The sequence below is a fragment of the Hyperoodon ampullatus genome (assembly GCF_949752795.1).
Source record: "Hyperoodon ampullatus genome assembly, chromosome: 13".
NCBI classification, from domain to species: Eukaryota; Metazoa; Chordata; class Mammalia; order Artiodactyla; family Ziphiidae; genus Hyperoodon; species Hyperoodon ampullatus.
In genome coordinates this window covers 8310033-8331050 of record NC_136926.1, presented here as the reverse complement: position 1 = coordinate 8331050, position 21018 = coordinate 8310033, and the positions used below count along the sequence as shown (strand labels likewise).

At 59.0% G+C, this 21018-nt stretch overlaps 1 protein-coding gene across 1 annotated transcript; it reads left to right on the top strand.

Moving 5' to 3' along the window:
* Window positions 1–302: 302 nt before the first annotated feature.
* SETD1B (SET domain containing 1B, histone lysine methyltransferase) lies at window positions 303–20983 on the top strand (the record flags this gene model as incomplete). The annotated part of the gene is made up of 16 exons (XM_079717520.1): window positions 303–490; window positions 744–842; window positions 1473–1743; window positions 3867–3979; window positions 4965–6203; window positions 9991–10818; window positions 11286–11547; window positions 11636–11955; window positions 12041–12146; window positions 12675–13160; window positions 14520–15794; window positions 16869–17035; window positions 18181–18312; window positions 18390–18509; window positions 18589–18726; window positions 20810–20983. Exons 1-16 carry the CDS (start codon window positions 317–319, stop codon window positions 20981–20983), a joined length of 5904 nt encoding a protein of 1967 aa, XP_079573646.1. The 5' UTR covers window positions 303–316.
* Window positions 20984–21018: the final 35 nt, after the last annotated feature.

The following is a 21018-nucleotide window of genomic DNA, read 5'->3' as shown; positions in this document are numbered from 1 at the left end:
CCATGGGCCGGAGCCCGGGTCCTCCGGGTGCCCCGGGCCCCGCCAGTCTGCACCTGGGGCCCCCGGGAGCCCCTCGCAGCCGCCCCGAGATGGTGGCCGAGCGGGCGGGCGCCTAATTCTCCGGAAGGGTTATTCTCTCGCTCCATTCTTATTTTGGGGGGAGCCAGCGAGACAGCTCCTTTTGGGGCGCGCTGGTAAGGTGGGAGGGGGTGGGGGCTGGACGATTTGATTCCTTCGCGTGTGTGTAGAAGCGGCCGCCGCTGCCACCGCGGCGGAGACGACAACAACTTGCTCGTTTTCAGGTTGGGTTAACGGCATGGAGAACAGTCACCCCCCCCACCACCACCACCAGCAGCCCCCGCCGCAGCCCGGCCCTTCGGGCGAGAGGAGGAACCACCATTGGAGAAGTTACAAGTTGATGATTGACCCGGCTTTGAAAAAGGGGCATCATAAACTGTACCGCTACGATGGGCAGCATTTCAGCCTGGCGGTGAGTAGCCGGCGCGCCTCCCCGCCGCCCGCACCCACCCTCCGAGCCGTAGCGAGGAGGGTGGGGGCGGAAGGGTCCGATCGGCCCGGTGACCCCCCTCCTGACCACCCGGCCAACTGTCAGCCGGGTCCGCAGTCCTGGAGTTTGACAAGTGCCTGGAGAAGGGGCGGGGGGTGGGTCTTGCCCCTGTCCCTGGGGAGTTGGACCAGTCCACCCATTCCGCCCCCCCACCACCACCGCTTCCTCCCCACAGATGTCCAGCAACCGCCCGGTGGAAATTGTCGAAGATCCCCGGGTCGTCGGGATCTGGACCAAAAACAAGGAGCTGGAGCTGTCGGTGCCCAAATTCAAAGTAGGGCCCCTCCCCCCTGCCCCGCGCCCCTTCCCCCCCTCCCCAAGCCCCGAATTCGAAAATAACGCCAGTTTTAACCGAGCCCAGTCGGATTCTGAGTTCCCGCCGTCCGGGGCCTGGGAAGTTTTGGCGGGGAGGGGGAGATGGCAAAAAGAGGTGTCCCCTTTTGGCTACTGTAAACAGAATAACACTCGGTGAAACTGTAATCAAGGCGCTGATACTGTATCCTGCCTGCCCAGCTGGGGGCTCCGGGTCCCCACCTGGCTCCTGCCAGCCCAAGGGCTCGGCCCTGGGACCCGCCCCCCTTCCCAGCCTTGTGGCTTTAGGGGGACAACTTCCTAGCCCAAGGGGTCGCCCCTGCCCTGGCAGCAGGGAGAGGAGGCTAGAGTAGGGGGTGGGGAAAGAGAAACTGTTTCTTTTTCCCCTTTCCTTTCGAACCCAGAGGACTTCCACGTTCCAAACGATTTAATCCTCCGCTTCCCGGGCCCGCCCGCGTGCATTTTTTTTTTCCAAAAAAAAATTTTTATTTTTTACCTTTCATTGTTTTCAAAGGGCGGGTGAGTGGGGAATTTTGTGTTTTCCATTCGGTTTCAGTGTTCTCAACCTCCCTTCCCCCTCGTCCCCTGCCAGATCGATGAGTTCTATGTGGGCCCGGTGCCTCCGAAGCAGGTGACATTTGCCAAGCTGAATGATAACATCCGTGAAAACTTCCTGAGGGACATGTGCAAGAAGTATGGGGAGGTGGAGGAGGTGGAGATTTTGTACAATCCCAAGACCAAGAAGCACTTGGGCATCGCCAAAGTGGTCTTTGCCACGGTCAGGGGAGCCAAGGAGGCGGTTCAGCACTTGCACAGCACTTCGGTCATGGGCAATATCATCCACGTGGAGCTGGACACCAAAGGTGAGTGGAGGCCCGCTCAGGACAGCCACCGCGGAGGAGCCACAAGACCTGTCAGTGTGACTCCCTCCTCTCCCAGAGCCCCTCTTGCAGTGTTGGGGAGCCCCTCACTCTTCCTTAGGTGCCCCCCTACAACCTTTTCTTTTGCTCCCTCCTGAGGGTAGAGTCACGTGGAGCTAAATGTGTTGTCTGTTGCTAGGAGACAAGCTATAATTTACCAAATGTGCCGGTCCTTGGCCACTGAACCCCAAGGGACCACCCGGAGGCTTCCCACCGCTGACACCCCCTCGGGCCCCGCGCGGAGCCCTGGTGGCCTGGGTTTAGGCAGTCCCCAGTGTTGCCGTCTGTGTTAGGAGAGAAGGCAGGGTTCGTTTATTTGTGGGGGGGGGGCGCTGAGGGAGAGCCACTAGGACGCTTTTAAATACCCAAAGAGTATGTCCCTCCACTAAAAAGAGAGTGCTCCAGGGATCTGGAGTGCCCCTCCCCCACAGGCCGCCCCTTCCCCTTGGAAGTGGGAACCAATCTGGGCCCAGAGTGTGGTTTCATTGATAATGCTCCCGTTGGAGCTGGGCGGGCTGCTCCCGGTGCTCTAGGGTTGACACTGTCTTCCCTCCTCTCTCTTAAAGAGACAGCACCACCTCCCAAGCAGCGGAATCCCGCTCTGTGCTCACTGAGCCTCTGAGCGGCTGCTGGGAGAGCCGGGCTGGGGAAGCCATACCTTCCACCCTCAGGGTCCTGGGAGGCTTCTTCTCTGTGCTGGCTGGGGGGCTGGCAGGACTCTAGGGCATCCCCTAAAGTTTGCCTGTGGCCTCTCTAGAGAAGTTTGTATCAATACAGAAGAAAGTGCCGGGTGCTCTGAGGCCCAGCCAGCCCTGTGACTGGACAGAGACTGTTGGGTCCAGAGCCCCTGGGACGTCCCCTGGGAGACCCTGCATGGGAGGGTTTAGGTGAGTGGCTTCCAAGGGTTTCGTGAGCACGGGGTTTAGGGGCAACCCGGGCACACCAAACCCAAGACTGGAAAATGTAAACCTTTCTTTTTCGCCTTTAATAATGAGCACATATTGACTGAGACTCTAAGACCTTGCTTGGGGATGCAGAGGGACACTGCTTCCGGGTGGGCACAGTTATCCTATAAACTCTTGCCAAACCTGTCCCTAATTCTGAGGTTCCTCAGGACACAAGCCAGGTTCCTGTTCCAGCCACAGCGCCCTTCACCCCCCTTCTCTAGTTTCTCAAGTCTCTGTTGGGGAGACCCCTTGGGTGGTTGCAGGCTGATCTCTCCCTGAGAATCAAATGTAGAGCCCCTCCCCCATCACATGCCCATTTTAAGGAGCAGTCAGCCCTCACCAAAATTTCATGTCTGCAAAAAAAAAAAAAAAAGAAAAAAGAAACAAAGAAAAGGCCCTTAGAGACTGTCACCAAGTTTGTATTTCAAGAAAGAGACCGGTAAAGAGTAGCTCAAGGAATGTGTCTCCTTTGCATATGTAAGCAGCTGCCTCAGAGGGCTCTATAAATATCAGATAATCTGGCCCCCTGGTCTATAGAGGCCTCTCTCTGCCAGGGGGTGGGGCTGGGGTGGAGGGTTACCAGACGTGGCTCAGTGGGACGGGGGAGGACCTTGTGGAGTTCACAGTAACGCAGTACTAGAGTGCATTTTACAAACTCTGACAGTCACCTGAGAGAGTTAACAACAAAACTGTCACTCCTGTGTCACTGGGTTTCCTCTTCACTTGCTACAAGGCCCTGGATGTTAAGTGGGAAGGTGAGAGGATGGGGATTACCTCTTTCTTTGGGTGGCATGGCCCAGGTGGCAGGAAGGGGCTTTGTGTTGGGGCTGGCATTTCTGTATTTGGGTGAGTCCCAGCGCCACGAGGCATTAAATTCTGAATCTCAGGATCAGAAAAATCATACAGTTCAGCAGCTTCATTGAACAGATCGGACTCCTGAGTGAGGTGATAGGACTCCTGAGTGAGGTACAAAGAGAGAGAAGTGGGAACTTGGTCAGGGTCACTTAGCTTCCCTAGGCTTGGGGTCCCAGGCACAGGGGCCCCACAAGGATGCCCACCTGTGCGGGCTGCCCCATCCTGGAGCCTCACTGAGTCCTCCCTCCCTTGCCTTTTCCACAGGGGAAACCCGCATGCGGTTCTACGAACTGTTGGTCACGGGCCGATACACACCCCAAACCCTCCCAGTGGGCGAGCTGGACGCTGTCTCTCCAATCGTGAATGAGACCCTGCAGGTGGGTTTATGGCTGTCAGTCCTTCCCCCGCCTCCCCACCCCATCACCAGCTCCCTGATGTGGCCCCCACCCCACTTCACCACCTCCGGTGTCAGACACCAGGAAAGGAGCCTGGCTGTGCCCACCAAGGCTTCCAGCAGGGGGTCTGAAAGCCCTGTTTGCCAAAGCTCTCCTCTGGCACGGCCCCCAGCCCTCTCCTGCACACGCTGGGATTCCCATCCCAGAGATCCAGAGTCCACGTGCTTTCCACGTTAATGCTGAAACACTGCTGTGTCCAGGGTCCTAGTGTCTGGTGTCCCGTGCACCCCTCTACCCCCGCCCCCAGAAAGCCGAGTTCAAGTCCCTCCTTCCAGAGCAAGATGGATTCCTTCCCCAACCACCGCCTCCCAGGACCTCACCTGGACCACCATCTCATGGGGAGGTTCTCATCCCAGCTCCTACCCCAGCATCAACCCAGCCACCCTCTGGAATAGCTTCTCCAGAGTGAAAAGTCTTTGCTTACTTGCTGGGCAGCTGTTTATCAGGCACTTTACGTGTTACACTATTTAAACCCTAAAATATCAAGAGGTTGGAGGGACAAGGCCCTTGGCCACCCCCTCACTTCCAAGACCATCCTCTGCTACCTCTACCTGGAAGGTCTTTGATATCTGACAGCCTGGAGCAGGAAGGAAATCCCAGTTCACACCAAGATGTCAGGGTCTTATCTTTACTCTGCTTTAGGGATTAGGAAAAACCCTCAAGGTTCTCTGAGGATAATTGGCTACCCCAAGATTAGAGAAGGTGAGGACCATCCAGACACTCCTCTTTAATCTACCCCCTTCCCCCCACCGCCGCTTCCGTTCACTGTGCTGCAGTTCTAGAGTGACCAGTTTGGCTCCGAGCGCCCCGCCCCGGTAGCTGGAGTGAGAGGGGAAAACAGTCCCATTCTATTGCACGTTTTCCCCCCAGTGATCTCAGACCTATCTCTCTCTCTCTCTCTCTCAAGCTGTCAGATGCCCTGAAGCGCCTCAAAGATGGTGGCTTGTCTGCAGGCTGTGGCTCTGGCTCATCCTCTGTCACCCCCAATAGTGGTGGGACACCCTTCTCCCAGGACACTGCTTATTCCAGCTGCCGCTTGGACACGCCCAACTCCTACGGACAGGGCACACCGCTCACGCCGCGCCTGGGCACCCCCTTCTCGCAGGACTCCAGCTACTCCAGCCGCCAGCCCACACCCTCCTACCTCTTCAGCCAGGACCCCACAGCGACCTTCAAGGCTCGGCGCCACGAGAGCAAGTTCACGGACGCCTACAACCGCCGCCACGAGCATCATTATGTCCACAACTCTTCTGCAGTCACCGCAGTGGCAGGGGCCACAGCCACCTTCAGGGGCTCCGTGGACCTCCCATTCGGGGCAGTCAGCAGCAGTGGGGGCGGCAGTGGCCCTCCATTCAAGGCCCAGCCACAGGATTCAGCCACGTTTGCCCACACTCCACCGCCTACCCAAGCAGCCTCCGCTCCTGGAGTCACCTTCAAGCCGGCTTTCTCTCCATATCAGACTCCTGTGCCCCCTTTCCCCCCGCCCCCCGAGGAGCCCGCTGCCGCAACCCCCTTTGGGGCCCGTGACGGTGGGGAGTTCCGGAGAGTACCTGTGCCCCCGCCCTTGCCGCCCACGGAGCCCCTGACGAAGGAGAAGCCAGGCACGCCGCCTGGACCCCCGCCCCCGGATGCCAACAGCATGGAGCTGGGCGGCCGGCCGACCTTCGGTTGGAGTCCTGAGCCCTGTGACAGTCCTGGTACGCCCACGCTGGAGTCGTCGCCTGCAGGGCCGGAGAAGCCGCACGACAGCCTGGACTCCCGGATCGAGATGCTGCTGAAGGAACAGCGCACCAAGCTGCCCTTCCTGCGGGAGCAGGACTCAGACACCGAGCTGCAGATGGAGGGCAGCCCTATCTCCTCCTCCTCCTCCCAGCTCTCCCCACTGGCCCCCTTTGGCGCTAACTCTCAGCCTGGCTTTCGAGGCCCCACACCACCCTCCTCACGCCCATCCAGCATCGGCCTGGAGGACATCAGTCCCACACCACTGCCCGACTCGGATGAGGATGATGAGCTTGACCTGGGCCTGGGGCCCCGGCCCCCACCCGAGCCAGGCCCCCCAGACCCTACCGGTCTTCTGGGTCAGACAACTGAGGTGGCCTTGGACCTGGCTGGAGACAGGACCCCAACCTCAGAGAAGATGGATGAGGTACCATGATGTCTGTCCATCTCTGTCTGGGATTGGTTTTGTCTGTCTTGTGGCTCCCTCTTTCCTCCTTGAAACATTCTCCCCTTAGGATAACTAGCTAAGACACAGAAGCAGCAGGGCTAGGGCAGCCAAAATAACAGATCAAAAATAAAAAGAGAATGAAAAGAGGATACAAAAAGCACCAGGGGCTATGACTGAGCTGCTGGTTTGCTCTGAGCTCCCTAGCAGCTTTGGGGAAAAGGGAAACATGACCCAGATCTGTTGCTCTCCTTGCTAGGTATGGGAAGTCAAGACCTTTTTCTGGGGATAAATTCTGACTTGAGCTTCTTTGGTTGGAGTTTGCCGAGATCCCAGAGAGTTGGACTGTGGTGATGGTTTTGGGCCTCCTTCTCTGTTGGGTGGCTGGGACCTGATCAGGACTGGTCCTGACACTCAGGCAGATTTGGGAAGAGGGATCAGCCAGAGTGTTCTGCTGAACTAGGGGAGGTGGCAGCTCTGGAGCACTGTCTCCTAGAACCTGGTGCCCTCTGAAGAGATGGGAAACCGTGGTGGGCAGGGAGGACATTGAAATGTCCCTCCTCCCTCTCCCCCTGCGTCCAGGACTGAAGGAGTTAAGGGCTAGCCCAGGGGAGGGCCACAGCCAGAAGCAGGCCAAGTTGACCACCCCCCCACCCTCTGCCCACCCAGAGATCCTCCTCTGGGGTCTCACTGCAGCCTGAGGGTTGGGGTGGGTGCTGCTGCACATGCCACATTCCCTTGGGGGAGGATTCCGTCATCTTCCTTGGCACTGCTCCTCCACCCTCCTGGTCCAGGCACCTGCCCTGGCCCTCCTGGCCTGGCAGGCATGAACAGCAGGAGCTCAGACACAGCTCTTCGCCCCCGTGGGCGGTAGGGAGGAGGGTCCCTCCTCCCCAAGTCCTTTGATTAGGCCGATGTGGCCGCCTCAGGGAGGAACAGAGAGGAACTTGGCTTGCCTGGGAGGGGACTGCAGGTGGCTGGGGCTCCTGGGCGCCTCCAGGCTGTTCTGGGGAAGTGGTTTCTGGCGCTAAGGGGTTCAGGCAGGGAGAGCTGACAGGTGTGCAGAGGTGGGGGGGCGGCTGCTGGCCCTGCTGCCATCCTCCCTTCTTCCCTCCCTCTCCTGCCTGAGGTTAGGGGATGTTTGTTTAACCATGCTCACTGGCTGATCCAGAGCCGGGAAGCCCAGAGTAGCCAGAGGGAATGGGCTTTCCCACGGTGTCACTGTAGGAAAGGGGAGACTGAGGCCCAGAGAGCTGGGGTCGGGGATGACCCGGGACATCAGCCCAGGGAAGCCCGGGAGTACTGATAACCTCCAAGATGGCCCTCGGGAGCCCCCTGCTGACAGTCGGGAGAGCAGCTCCCGGGTTCCTCCGGCCCGAACCCGAGGGAATCCCAGCCTAGGCTGACCACATGGGAGGGCAGCACAGGGGGACACTCCCTTTCTTCACAGAGGCTGATAGTTAAAAGTTCCGGCTCCAGTCCTTAAGTCTTGAGCCCCACCTCTGTCACTTACTGGTCATGCGGCCTTAGGGAAGATACTTTCCCTGCCTGAGTCTCAGTTTCGTCATCTGTGAAATGGGATAGTGAGAGTAGCTGCCTCACACTAATCTCGGCTTAAGTGAGGTGCCACCTGGGAAGCTCCAGGCACGGCTCGAGCTGAAGCCAAACATTCAGCCGCCAGTTCCCGCGGTTCTCGCCCCCGGACACGGGAGGGGCGGAGGGAGGGGCAGGGCCGCGGGCTGGGCTGGATCAGGGTCTCCTTGTGATTGGCTGGCGGCGGTGCCGGCGTTAACCCTGTGCGTGCTGCGCCTGCCTTGCTGGGCGCTGTCCAGGACTGATCTGGCGCTGTCCCTGAGTATCAGGCGGAGCCTGCCAGTGCCTCCCTCAGCATGTGTGGGACCCTGAGAGGCAGAGTGTATGTGTCTGTAGAGGGGACAGAGCAAAAGCAAGGGCTTTCTTCTGCTGCCTTAGGTTTGGTTTTCCTCTTCCCTCCCCCGCCCCCCCATTTCCCTTTGAAGCCTCCCTCACCTGTACGTCTGACCTCTGACCTTACAGCCTGCACAGACCCTGCCCCCTCAGCCTTCAGGTGCACTCCCTGGCAACCTACAAAGGCTCTGTCTTCCCAGCCACGTTCATCCAGGGCAGGGCCTGAGCCCCCTTCCCGCCTCGGGTCCTGACACAAGAGCCTGGGGGTAGCCCATCCCTCCTCTCCCTACCCCTGCTTTGCCTTCTTGCTCCACCTCCACCTTGTGGACTCCATGCCCCCCTCCAGTTCCAGGCCTGTGCATCCAGCTCCCCAAAGCCCCATGTCTGAATGAAAAGAGGCCCTTTCCCGTTTCACAGCCAGGTCATGCTCGACTCCTCCCATTCACGTGGTGCCACCGTCCTGGATTCCCACAACAGACCCCCGACGCCTCACTCAGCAGGCACCCTGGGCTTGCATCCCAGCCCTCTTTCTGACTGGCTGTGCCTCTTGGGCCAGTGATTTATGTATAGCTCTCTGAGTGTGTTTCCTCGCCTGTCAAAAGGGATTGGACTAGAGCCCTACCTTGTGAGGTTAGGGTGCAAATGAGAAATACGAGATATTATGTGCTGACAACACTCAGCCCCACCGCGGCCCGTAGTAAGACTATATGAAAAGAGTAGGGCTTCCCTGGTGGCGCAGTGGTTGGGAGTCCGCCTGCCGATGCAGGGGACGCGAGTTCGTGCCCCGGTCCGGGAGGATCCCACATGCCACGGAGCGGCTGGGCCCATGAGCCATGGCTGCTGGACCTGCGCATCTGGAGCCTGTGCTCCACAACGGGAGAGACCACAACAGTGAGAGGCCTGCGTACCACAAAAAAAAAAAAAAAAAAATTAGGAAAAGAGTAACTAAGGAAAAATGTAAAGACACACCTATTCGTGCACCCTTACTACTGCTAAGCGCCCCCGCTGCTCGTGTCACCTTCTCTGCCAGGCCCTCTCTGCCACAGTGAAGACTACAGGCCAACTGGGAGCAAAGGCTGGTGAGCCACTTCCTGGTTCAAATCCGGGCTCCATCTCTTAGTGGTTGTGCGGCCCGGGCAAGTTACTTAAGCTCTCAGTATTCCAACTTCCTCATCACTAAAACTGGTGATAACAGACCTACTTTACAGGGTTGTTCTGAGGATTAACTGAGTTAACGTCCGCAAAGTGCTTAAAAGGTGCCTGGCCTGCAGAAAAGGCTACAGAAGTTGGAACTATTAGTAGTATCTTCTCTGAATGCAAATTGAAACAGAGTCTCTCAAATTGAAACAATCTTTTTCCCTCTTCACGCCTCACTCCCCTTCCCGGCTTTCTTTTTCTCCATGAAGGACTATATATTTCACATTCCTCCTAGTTATCCTTTACCTTGTCCCTCCAGAAGTTCAGCTCCAAGACAGCAATAATTTCGTCTGTCTTGTTCACCGCTGTGTTCCCAGCCCCTGGAACAGTGCCTGCTACACAGCAGGTGCCGAGCAAATGTTTGTTGAATGAATGAATGAGTGAATCTGCATGATAACCCCGTGAGGCAGGTGCTGTGGTGCTCATCATGCAGATGGGGAGACTGAGGCTTAGAGAGATTAAACGACTTGCTTGAGGCCGCGTGGCTGGGAAGGGAGGGGACCAGGATCAGAACTGCGGAAGCCACGTTGCTCGCTAGTCTTGCAGAAGGCTTCTTCTCTGACCTTCCGGTGTTCAGCAGGGGGACCTGGGAGCCTGCTGGGCCGCCCGGGCTCACCCTCACCTCTCTCTCCTTGTCTCCCTGCAGGGGCAGCAGTCCTCGGGGGAGGATATGGAGATCTCAGATGACGAGATGCCCTCGGCCCCCATCACCAGCGCTGACTGCCCCAAGCCCATGGTGGTGACCCCCGGGACGGGGGCTGTGGCAGCTCCCTCCGTGCTGGCCCCGACCTTGCCGTTGCCCCCGCCCCCTGGCTTCCCACCACTGCCCCCGCCCCCGCCGCCCCCCCCGCCCCAGCCCGGCTTCCCCATGCCCCCTCCCCTGCCCCCGCCCCCGCCCCCGCCGCCCCCAGCCCACCCCGCCGTGACAGTGCCCCCGCCGCCGCTGCCAGCACCGCCGCCCGGTGTGCCGCCCCCGCCCATTCTGCCGCCGCTGCCGCCCTTCCCGCCGGGGCTGTTTCCCGTGATGCAGGTGGACATGAGCCATGTGCTGGGCGGCCAGTGGGGCGGCATGCCCATGTCCTTCCAGATGCAGACGCAAATGCTGAGCCGTCTGATGACGGGCCAGGGCGCTTGCCCCTACCCGCCCTTCATGGCCGCCGCAGCCGCCGCCGCCTCCGCTGGGCTGCAGTTCGTCAACCTGCCGCCCTACCGGGGCCCCTTCTCCCTGAGCAACACGGGCCCCGGCCGCGGGCAGCCCTGGCCACCGCTGCCCAAGTTTGACCCGTCAGTGCCGCCACCAGGCTACGTGCCACGCCAGGAGGACCCGCACAAGGCCACGGTGGACGGCGTCCTGCTGGTGGTGCTCAAGGAGCTCAAGGCCATCATGAAGCGGGACCTGAACCGCAAGATGGTGGAGGTGGTGGCCTTCCGGGCCTTCGACGAGTGGTGGGACAAGAAGGAGCGGATGGCCAAGGTGGGTGGGCTGCGCGGCCCTGCAGGGGGGCCGGCGGGCGGGCGGGAGGCGGAGACCCGGCCAGGCAGCCTCTCTCCTCCCCAGGCACGGTACTGGAAACACCGCCACCCAGGCCCCCAAAGCAGGATAGTGTGAGTGTTATTTTGTGAAACCGGTGTGTCGGTGACACAGGTGTGTACTTACAATGCGTTCCTTTTGGATTCCAACCTCCAAAGTGCGAGAGCCCCTGCTCCGATGCGGGCAGCCGTAGTAGCCGCTTTGCAGGTGAGGAAGCCGAGGGTCAGGGGGCAGAGCGGGGGCCTGGGGGTGTCCTGAGCAGTCGGCACAAAATGAGGTAGGTTCCAGGAAAGGAAGTGCCCAGGTACCACGTGGCCGTCACTGTTGAGAGGACGGCAGGCTGCTCAGGGGACAGGGCTGGCGGCAGCGCCGTAACCGTGGTGACCTCCCCCTCCTCTCTTGCACCCCAGGCCTCGCTGACCCCGGTGAAGTCCGGTGAGCACAAGGACGAGGACAGGCCGAAGCCCAAGGACCGCATCGCCTCCTGCCTGCTGGAGTCGTGGGGCAAGGGCGAGGGCCTGGGCTACGAGGGCCTGGGCCTGAGCATTGGGCTGCGCGGGGCCATCCGCCTGCCCTCCTTCAAGGTCAAGAGGAAAGAGCCGCCAGACACTGCCTCGTCTGGCGACCAGAAGCGGTTGCGACCCTCAGCCTCCGTGGACGAGGAGGATGAAGGTTTGCGCGCCTCCCCTCGCCGGGTGCTGGGACCTTCTCCTCCCCCCGCGCCCCTGGCCCGGCTCTGACAGCCCTCCCTTCCCCACAGAGTCTGAGCGGGAACGGGACCGCGACATGGCGGATGCCCCCTGTGAGCTCGCCAAGCGGGACCCCAAGGGCGTGGGTGTGCGGCGGCGGCCAGCCCGGCCCCTGGAGCTGGACAGTGGCGGGGAGGAGGATGAGAAGGAGTCGCTGTCGGTGTCCTCATCGTCGTCGGCGTCCTCGTCCTCGGGGTCCTCGACAACCTCACCCTCATCCTCAGCCTCCGACAAGGAGGAGCGAGAAAGCGCGGAGGGGGAGGGGGAGGGGGAGGAAGGCCCCAGGAGCCAGGTCTCCTCCTCCTCCTCGACCTCATCCCTGTCGGACAAGGTACCGTTCGGGCTGGGGAGGCCTGGGGTGCTGGGCCAGGGGAGGGGACCCTTCGGCTCACCTTTCCTCCGTCCCTGTCCCCCAGGATGACGATGATGAAGACAGTGATGACAGGGATGAGTCTGAGAACGACGATGAGCACGCAGCCCTGTCGGAGATGAGTGACAAGGAAGAAGGGGACTCAGATGGAGGTGAGCGGGGCTCCCGGCCCAGCCCGGGGTCCCTGTGCAGAGCGCAGAGCCCGTGCAATAGTCAGCAATACTCTGGGGGCACATTTCTTGGCTTTGAAGTGTGAACTCAGTAAAGCACAGACAGGGCATGCCCTATGATTCCTTTTTCATGAAGTGTCCAGAACGGGTCAATCCACAGAGACAGAAAGCAGACTAGTGGTCGCTGGGGTTAGGGAACGGTGGATAGATGGGTGATAGCTCCAGGGAACAGGCTTCTTCCAGACAAGTGCTAGTTGTCTACATCGTGAATGTACTAAATACCACTGTATCGTTTACTTTAAGATGGTTAGTTTTATGTTATGTGGATTTCACCTCAGTTTTAAAAAACGTGATGATTAGTTAGTACACACACACACACACACACACACCACACACACACACCTGAGGGCTCTGTTCAGCCCAGCGCCGCCAGTTGTGAGACCTTTGGTGAAGCAACTGGCTGGAGCACAGCAGATAATGACAGCGCCCCTGCCTGTGTCCCCCACCCAGAGGAGACAGTGAGCATCGCCACCTCTAAGGCTGGAGCTGAGTCCTCCAGTGAGAGTTCTGAGTCTTCTGACTTCGAATCAAGCTCCGGGTCCTCCTCATCACCCTCAGAAGATGAAGAAGAACTGGCAGCAGGGGAGGAGGAGGAGGAGGAAGATGAGGAGGAAGGGGAGGAGGCAGCCGCAGAAGAAAGCATGGCTCCCGCTGCTCCTGACGAGGACTTTGAGGATGTGGCCACAGGAGCATCCGCGACGGAGTCACTGGTCCCAGAAGAGGAGGTGGACGTCGAGGCTGAGGACGAAGCCTCCGAGGCTCGGACCCCAATGCTGGAAGAGCCCCCCTTGCCTGTGGGTGTCGAGGAGCTGGCTGGCTGCAAGGAGCCCCCCGACGAGCCAGGCCTGAACCAGGAAGGGGCCAGGTTGCTGTCTCCAGAGCCCCCTGCTGGAGAGATGGAGGCCCGGCCCCTGCCATCCCCGGAGCCCACCCCAGGTAACACTTGCAGCCCCTGGGAGGGCGGTGGGCATGGAAGCAGGATGTCCTCACCACGAGAATGAGCCCAGGCTCCTTTATACTAATCACTTAACCTTAATGAGTCAGGTTCCTCATCTGTAAAATGGGATCCGTGAATTGTGCTTCCCCTATGAGATCATATGGGAGGATAGAGTGAGATGACTTATGATGTGCCAGCATGGAGCCTGGCACCTGTTAGATCCCAGAGAGGTCTGCTGCTGTCACCATTCCTCTGTCAGTATTTCCCTGGGGTTTAGTCCTTGGACCATTAATTAGTCCCATGAGATGCTCCCAAAAGAGGGGGTGTGGGTGCGGGTGTGTATGGTCATTTCAGTGACAGAAAGCAGCAGAGAAGGCCTCGGGGTGCTGGGCCAGTTGAGAGGGGCCACGGATGCTGCCCCCTCCACCATCTTGGTGGAGCTGCACAAAGCGTGTTAAAGGCTCTAACAACGCTGTCCAGTGGAACTTTCTGCAGGGATAGAAACGTGCTGTCCAATAGAACTTTCTGCGATGATAGAAACGTTCTCTCTCTGTCCTGTCCAATACTGTAGCCACTAGATACAGTGTTGCTAAGAGCACTTGAAAGGTGGAGAGTGCCACTGTGGGACAGAATTTGTGATGTTGTCTCATTTTCATGAGTATAAACCTACATAGCTACATGTGGTTAGTTTGTACCTGTAATAGTCCTTGAGGAAAGAAACCCATTGTGTTTTGTTTAATTCTGTGTTATTTGGCTATAGAACCACAGGTCTTGGAATATGTTAAATGTATTAATTGAGCCTCTATTGTCGTCCCCAGTACTGTTTTAAGAACTGATAATACAACAGTGGACCAAACAGACAAAAATACCTGGGGCTTACACTCTGGGGCAGGTTGATGGATGACAGCAGATAAGTTAGAAAATGTATTCTATGACAGTAGAGATAAATGCTAGGAGAAAACCTTAAAGGCTCTGACAAGTCCTGCAGCAAAGAGACTTGTTGGATTTTATTTGATAGAGCTCATTTTCTTGGTCCATGGGATGTTCCCTGTTCACAGGAACACCATTCTAAAGACAGTGTCAAGGGCTACAACCATGTCTCCTGCATCTTTGATTTACTCCCACCAACATTTATCAGACACCTACTGTGTGCCTGACACTGGGCCGGGTGCTGAGCAGTCCTTGAGCGGCTTAGCTGGAGAAGGACAGTCCGTCTACTCACAGAACCCCTAGGGACCCAGAGGGTATGAGTGCATACCCAGAGACGTGTCAAGTGCATAGTAGGGCAGCATAAGTGGGGCGCTGAGGGATATCTGAATCAAATAATAAAGGTCTGGTTTTTGCCCACCTCCCTGCAGAGAACAACCTGGAAGCGGAGCCTGCGCCCCCCACGCTGCTCTCCTTACCCCTGCAGCCACCGTTGCCGCCCGCTCGACCACCCCGGCCACCCAGCCCACCACCAGAGCCCGAGACCCCAGACCTCCCACTCCCACCAGTCCCTCTGGAGCCTCCCCATGAGGACCAGCCCCCGCGTACTCCAGGCCTCTGTGGCAGCTTGGCCAAGTCGCAGAGCGCAGAGGCCGTGCCGGCCACACCGAGCGGGGAGCCCCTGCCATCGGGGGGCAGCAGCGGCCTGCCCCTGAGCTCCCCGCAGCTGCCAGGCAGCCCCTTCTCCTACCCATCTCCATCCCCCAGCTTGAGCAGCGGGGGCCTCCCGAGGACACCTGGCCGGGACTTCAGCTTCACACCCACCTTCCCCGAGCCTGGTGGGCCCCTGCTCCTGCCTGTCTGTCCCCTCCCAGCTGGCCGGCGTGATGACCGGTCTGGCCCCCTGGCCTCCCCTGTGCTCCTGGAGACAGGCCTGCCACTCCCTCTGCCCTTGCCCTTGCCCCTGCCCTTGGCATTGCCCGTACCCGTCCTGCGGGCCCAGACTCGGGCCCCCACCCAGCTGCCACCCCTGCTGCCTGCTCCGCTGGCCCCCTGCCCAGCCCCCATCAAGAGGAAGCCGGGCCGGCCCCGGCGATCCCCGCCGGCTGTGCTCTCCTTGGATGGGCCCTTGGTCCGGCCGCCAGGAGGGGCCCCCCTGGGCAGGGACCTCCTGCTTCTGTCAGGCCAGCCACAGACCCCTGTCTTCCCCAGCACCCACGACCCCCGGACCGTGACCCTGGACTTCCGGAACGCGGGGATCCCGGCTCCCCCCCCACCCTTGCCCCCCCAGCCTCCTCCGCCCCCACCTCCGCCACCTGTTGAGTCCACCAAGCTGCCCTTTAAGGAGCTAGAGAACCAGTGGCCCTCCGAGGCCATCCCTCCGGGTCCCCGTGGGCGCGACGAGGTCACCGAGGAGTTTATGGACCTGGCCAAGGTGCGGGGGCCCTGGCGCCGGCCCCCGAAGAAGCGCCACGAGGACCTAGTGGCCTCAGCCTCCCCCGAGCTCTCGCCGCCGCAGCCCCTCTTTCGGCCCCGCTCGGAGTTTGAGGAGATGACCATCCTGTATGACATCTGGAATGGCGGCATCGACGAGGAGGACATCCGCTTCCTGTGTGTCACCTATGAGCGTCTTCTGCAGCAGGACAACGGCATGGACTGGCTCAATGACACGCTCTGGGTCTACCATCCCTATATCCTGCCAGGCAGTGTGGGGGGCCTCAGCTCCCAGGATAGCGCACGTCACTGTCACATACGGAGCAGTGTCTATGCCGGCACCGCGCCAGGCTCTGTACAGAGTCATCACTGGCACTTTTAAACACTGCCCCCTGTGCCAGAATTGGCAAGTCTCGGGGCTAAATGTAACAATTGGCAGGTCTCGGGGCTAAATGTAACAATTGGCAGGTCTCGGGGCTAAATGTAACAATTGGCAGGTCTCGGGGTTAAATGTAACAATTGGCAGGTCTGGGGTTAAATGTAACAATTGGCAGGTCTCGGGGTTAAATGTAACAATTGGCAGGTCTCGGGGTTAAATGTAACAATTGGCAGGTCTCGTCGGGGTTAAATGTAACAATTGGCAGGTCTCGGGGTTAAATGTAACAATGTGATTGTACAACGTGACAGGAGCAGGGCTGACAGAAGGCTCGCTCTCCCTGGCGCCCCCTCCTCACCTAATTTAATCTTCCCAACAGCCGAGTGAGGTAGCAGCTGCTATTATTCCCATTTTACATACGAAGAAACCGAGGCTCAGAGAGATTAAGTTACCTGCCCAAAGTCACACAGCTATGAAGTAGCAGAGTAGCGATTTGAACCCAGGCAAATCTGGCTCCAGAATCTGCGTTCTCAGCCACGATGCCACACCACAGTCGGTTGTTACCACAACCGTATGAAGTTGGCGCTGCCTTTACCCCTGTTGTACCAAATGAGTTTATTGAGCATTTACTCTGTGTCAGGAACTCTGCTAAGCAGCCTAAGCACCTGTGGTCATTCCACGGGGCATGGTAATTACCCCAATTTGCATATGGGGAAACTGAGGCAGAAGGTGGAAAAAGAAACACACCCAAGGCCATGCAGCTGGGTACCTGTCAGAGTTCTGACCACGGTGGAGTTGGCCTGTGGGCAGGTGCAGGGAAGTGGTGTAGGTGTGGGCCGTGGAGCTGGGCATCCTCGGCCTCCTGCAGATGGGTCTGAGAGTGGAGAGACCAGGCCTGGGAGGGTGGGTCTCCAGCAGGACTGGGAGGGGCTCTCCGAGAATGTCCATGTGGCCCTTGACCCACACCCACCCACCAGCCTCTCTTCAGCTAAGAAGAAGAAACGGGACGACGGCATCCGGGAGCACGTGACAGGCTGTGCCCGCAGCGAGGGCTTCTACACCATCGACAAGAAGGACAAGCTCAGATACCTCAACAGCAGCCGCGCCAGCACCGATGAGCCCCCCACGGACACCCAGGTACGGCCGTCAGGTGCCTGGACATCCCGGAGCCTCCCGGGCTGGGCAGAGGGTAGGGGCCCTCCTGGAGGGGGTGCCAGGCACCGGGAGCAGTTGTGGAGCCAGAGGGGCTGGTGCACGGAGCACGAAGGGTGCTACTCCCCTGGGTGCTCAAGTGTGCGAGGTGAGGTGAGGGGCGGGCAGGGGAGAGCCTCCGAAGGGTTTTAATCGGGGATACGAACAGAGTTGAGTTGCATTTCCAGAAGTTTCCTTCATTCTTCTTTAAATTAAGGAAATAAATTGGGTAGGTTGGACATGGGGGGCCGTGTGGGAAAAAGTGGATGCATTTGAAAGACTCTCAGGAATATTCGAACATTAGAAGGTCAAATGGATGGGACTGGGGGCCTGACTGGTTACAGGAGGCAGAATGGGGTGGGACGCTGCTGGGTCCGGCCTTGGGGACTGCGTAGCTGGATGCCAAGCACTGAGGTGAGAAGGAAGGTGGGACCCCCACTTTGGGATGGTTTGAGTTTTGGGGTTTGTGGAACTTCCAGGTCGTGAGGTCTGGCAGACAGTTAGATATATGGGTACAGTAGAGAGCTTGGGAGAGGGACGTCTGGTCCCGGGACCTAAATTTAGGCTTCATGAGGATGGAAATGTTAACCAAAGGCCACAGCAGGGGTGAGCCGACCCGGGAGAACATCTGGAGGGGAGTGAAGCTCCAGGTGTCAATGGTGGGGACAGAGGAAGAGGGAGGCCAAGAGAGGGAAGGGATGCGAGGGTGTTGGGAAGAGCCGTGGTTTTGAATGAAGCCACGGGGTGTTAGGTAGACAGACACCCACTGTCTCTGTCCAAAAAGCGGAGATGCTTTCAAATCTAGCTGAGAAGGGAAAAGATGGCAAAAGTGAAGAGAACGCTGCGTCGCCTTGTTTAAGATTAGAGGAGCTTGAGCACGTTCAGATTCTGACGGGAAGGACCCTGTAGAGGAGAGGGGGCTATCAGGACGCTCAGAGCAAGGAAGCTGGGAAGCTAGGGCCACAGAGCTTCCGGTGGGGTTGCCAAGGATGAGACGGGGACGCAGGTTCCCTGCGGCCAGCTCCCCCAGGCGGCCGCACCCCTCTCTGATCTGTCACCCACCGTCCCCATCCCTGTACCCGTCCTCACAGGGCATGAGCATCCCAGCGCAGCCTCACGCCTCCACGCGGGCCGGCTCAGAGCGGCGTTCCGAGCAGCGCCGCCTGTTGTCCTCCTTCACTGGCAGCTGTGACAGTGACCTGCTCAAGTTCAACCAGCTCAAGGTGAGGCTGGGCCCCTCCTGGGGCGGCCACAGAATCCGGGACCAGGGCTCTCACCCCCACCCCCTTCCCTCCCCCAGTTCCGGAAGAAAAAGCTCAAATTCTGTAAGAGTCACATTCACGACTGGGGCCTGTTCGCCATGGAGCCCATCGCGGCCGACGAGATGGTCATCGAGTACGTGGGCCAGAACATCCGCCAGGTAAGTGCTGCCGGCCAGGACAGGTGTCGGGGTGGGGCCGTGGCCAGCCCCGCCCAGACTGAGGCCTCTTCCTGGCCAGGTGATTGCGGACATGCGGGAGAAACGTTACGAGGACGAGGGCATCGGTAGCAGCTACATGTTCCGGGTGGACCACGACACCATCATCGACGCCACCAAGTGCGGCAACTTCGCGCGTTTCATCAACCACAGCTGCAACGTGAGTGCCCGGCTCGGGGCCGCCGCCCCTGCTGCTGTGCCAGGAGGACCCGCAACCGGAGGGCACAGGAACTGGCGCGGCCTCCTTCCCGAGCTCGGGGCCCACGAGGATAGCGGGGAGGGAGGTGGAGGTGTGAGGCCTTATCCGAGGAGCCGATCTCCTCTGAGCTTCAGTTTTCTCATCTGTAAGATGCGCGTAATGAGACCAGAGGTGCTCATGACTGGTCCATACAGCTGGTAATTACAGAGTGCCTTCTCCATGCTGGGCGTTTTCTGTGCCTCTGGGGCAGTGCTGGCCAGTCGAGCTTTCTACAGTGACGGAAGTACTCTGCATCTGTGCTGTCCACTGATACACACGTGTGGTGTTGAGCGCTTGAAACGTGGCTAGTGTGGCTAAAAAACTGAGTGTTTTTTTTGCGGTACACGGGCCTCTCACTGTTGTGGCCTCTCCCGTTGCGGAGCACAGGCTCCGGACGCGCAGGCTCCGCGGCCGTGGCTCACAGGCCCAGCCGCCCCGCGGCACGTGTGATCTTCCCGGACCGGGGCACGAACCCGCGTCCCCTGCATCGGCAGGCGGACTCTCAACCACTGCGCCACCAGGGAAGCCCCCGAAACTGAGTGTTTAATTTAAATTAACTTAAAGAGTCACACTCGGCTACTGACGGCTGACATGGCACAGGTCTGGGCGTGGAGGTGGGCGTTGCTAACAAGGGTGGTCCTCTCGTGAAGATAAGCACAGGGAGCTTCAAACGGAGGACAGGTGCCCCTGGCTGTAGTTCAAGTCTTGGCATTGCTACTTAGTGAGCGACCGTAGGCAGGTTACTTCGTGTCTTGGTGCTTCAGTTTCCTCATCTGTAAAACGGGGATGATAACGATCCCTCCTCGCAGGGTGTCGGGAGGACCAAGCGGGTTACTGAGGGCAGGCCTTCCGTGCAGATACAGCGGGGGGCTCAGTGCGTGCCAGCTCGCACGACTGTGACTTGATCGTACCCGGGGGCCCGTAGGGACTTCGCTGTGCATCTCCTGTGAGAGCTGAGGGATAAGAGGGAGTCACCCGGGTGCGGTAGTGAGTGAGGTGAGGCCTGGGGCAGGGAGGGAGGGCACCTGTGTGAGGGGCAGTGGGATGAGGTAGGGGGCAGAGGGCAGGGTGAGAGGATGAGGTTGGCGGGGTTGGTGGTGGCTGGGTCACTCAGCCTCGTAAGCAGAGCTGAGAACTTTCTCTAAAAGCCGAGGCCGGCTATTGCCCTGGGGTGACAGGATTTGCTGTCCCTTTGGAAAGATTTCCCTGGCAGCTGGGTCAGGAGTTATTCCGAGTTCAGAGAGGCAGCGGGAGCCGCTGCAGTCCAGGCAAGCGATGACAGAATCGAGAGGCCCTTTGAGGCAGAAGCCGCTGGGCGTGGTGGGCTGGATCCAGCACTGCTGGAGGGGAGGCGGGGGGCAGGTGCTGGGGGACTGGGTGCATGGAATGGCCACTCCCTAGGTTTGAGTTTACTGACTCACAGTTGTCTCCTTGAGCTGCCAGAGGCGGATATCGAGCGGCTAGTTGGATCTGGGGGCCTGGAATGCAGGCAGGCAAACCTTTTCTGTAAAGGGCCAGGTAGTTAGTATTTTTGGCTGTGTGGCCCAGACCATCTCATAGCAACTACTTAACTGCCATTGTAACAAAGGTAGCCATAGGCAATATGTAATGAATGAGCGTGTGCCAATAAAACTTTATTTTCAAGAACAGGCAGCTGGGGGCCGGAGTTTGCTGACCCCTTCTCTAGAGCTCAGAAGTAGGGCCTGGGCTAGAAACATAAATTTGGGGATCACCTGCGGTATAAAAGTAAATTGAATATTTCCCTGTGAAATTTGTTATTATTACAATCACGATTCTTATTTAATATCAGAAACAGGGGGCCCTGGTGCGCCAGATGGGGGAGCCAAGGCCTAGGGCAGGTGGCCAGTGGGCAGTGGGGTCTTGGGGCCAGTACATCAGGCCTTGAGCACGGGGCTCAGTTGGGTTTGGGGGACTGCGGTCAGGGAGGGCCCGGGTGGGGTCCCAGGTGGGTCGGCTCACCCTCCCCCGCACATCCCACCCACAGCCCAACTGCTACGCCAAGGTCATCACCGTGGAGTCGCAGAAGAAGATCGTCATCTACTCGAAGCAGCACATCAATGTCAACGAGGAGATCACCTACGACTACAAGTTCCCCATCGAGGACGTCAAGATCCCCTGCCTCTGCGGCTCCGAGAACTGCCGGGGGACCCTCAACTAGGCCTGGTGCCTGGGGACGTCAGCCGCCCCCGGCGC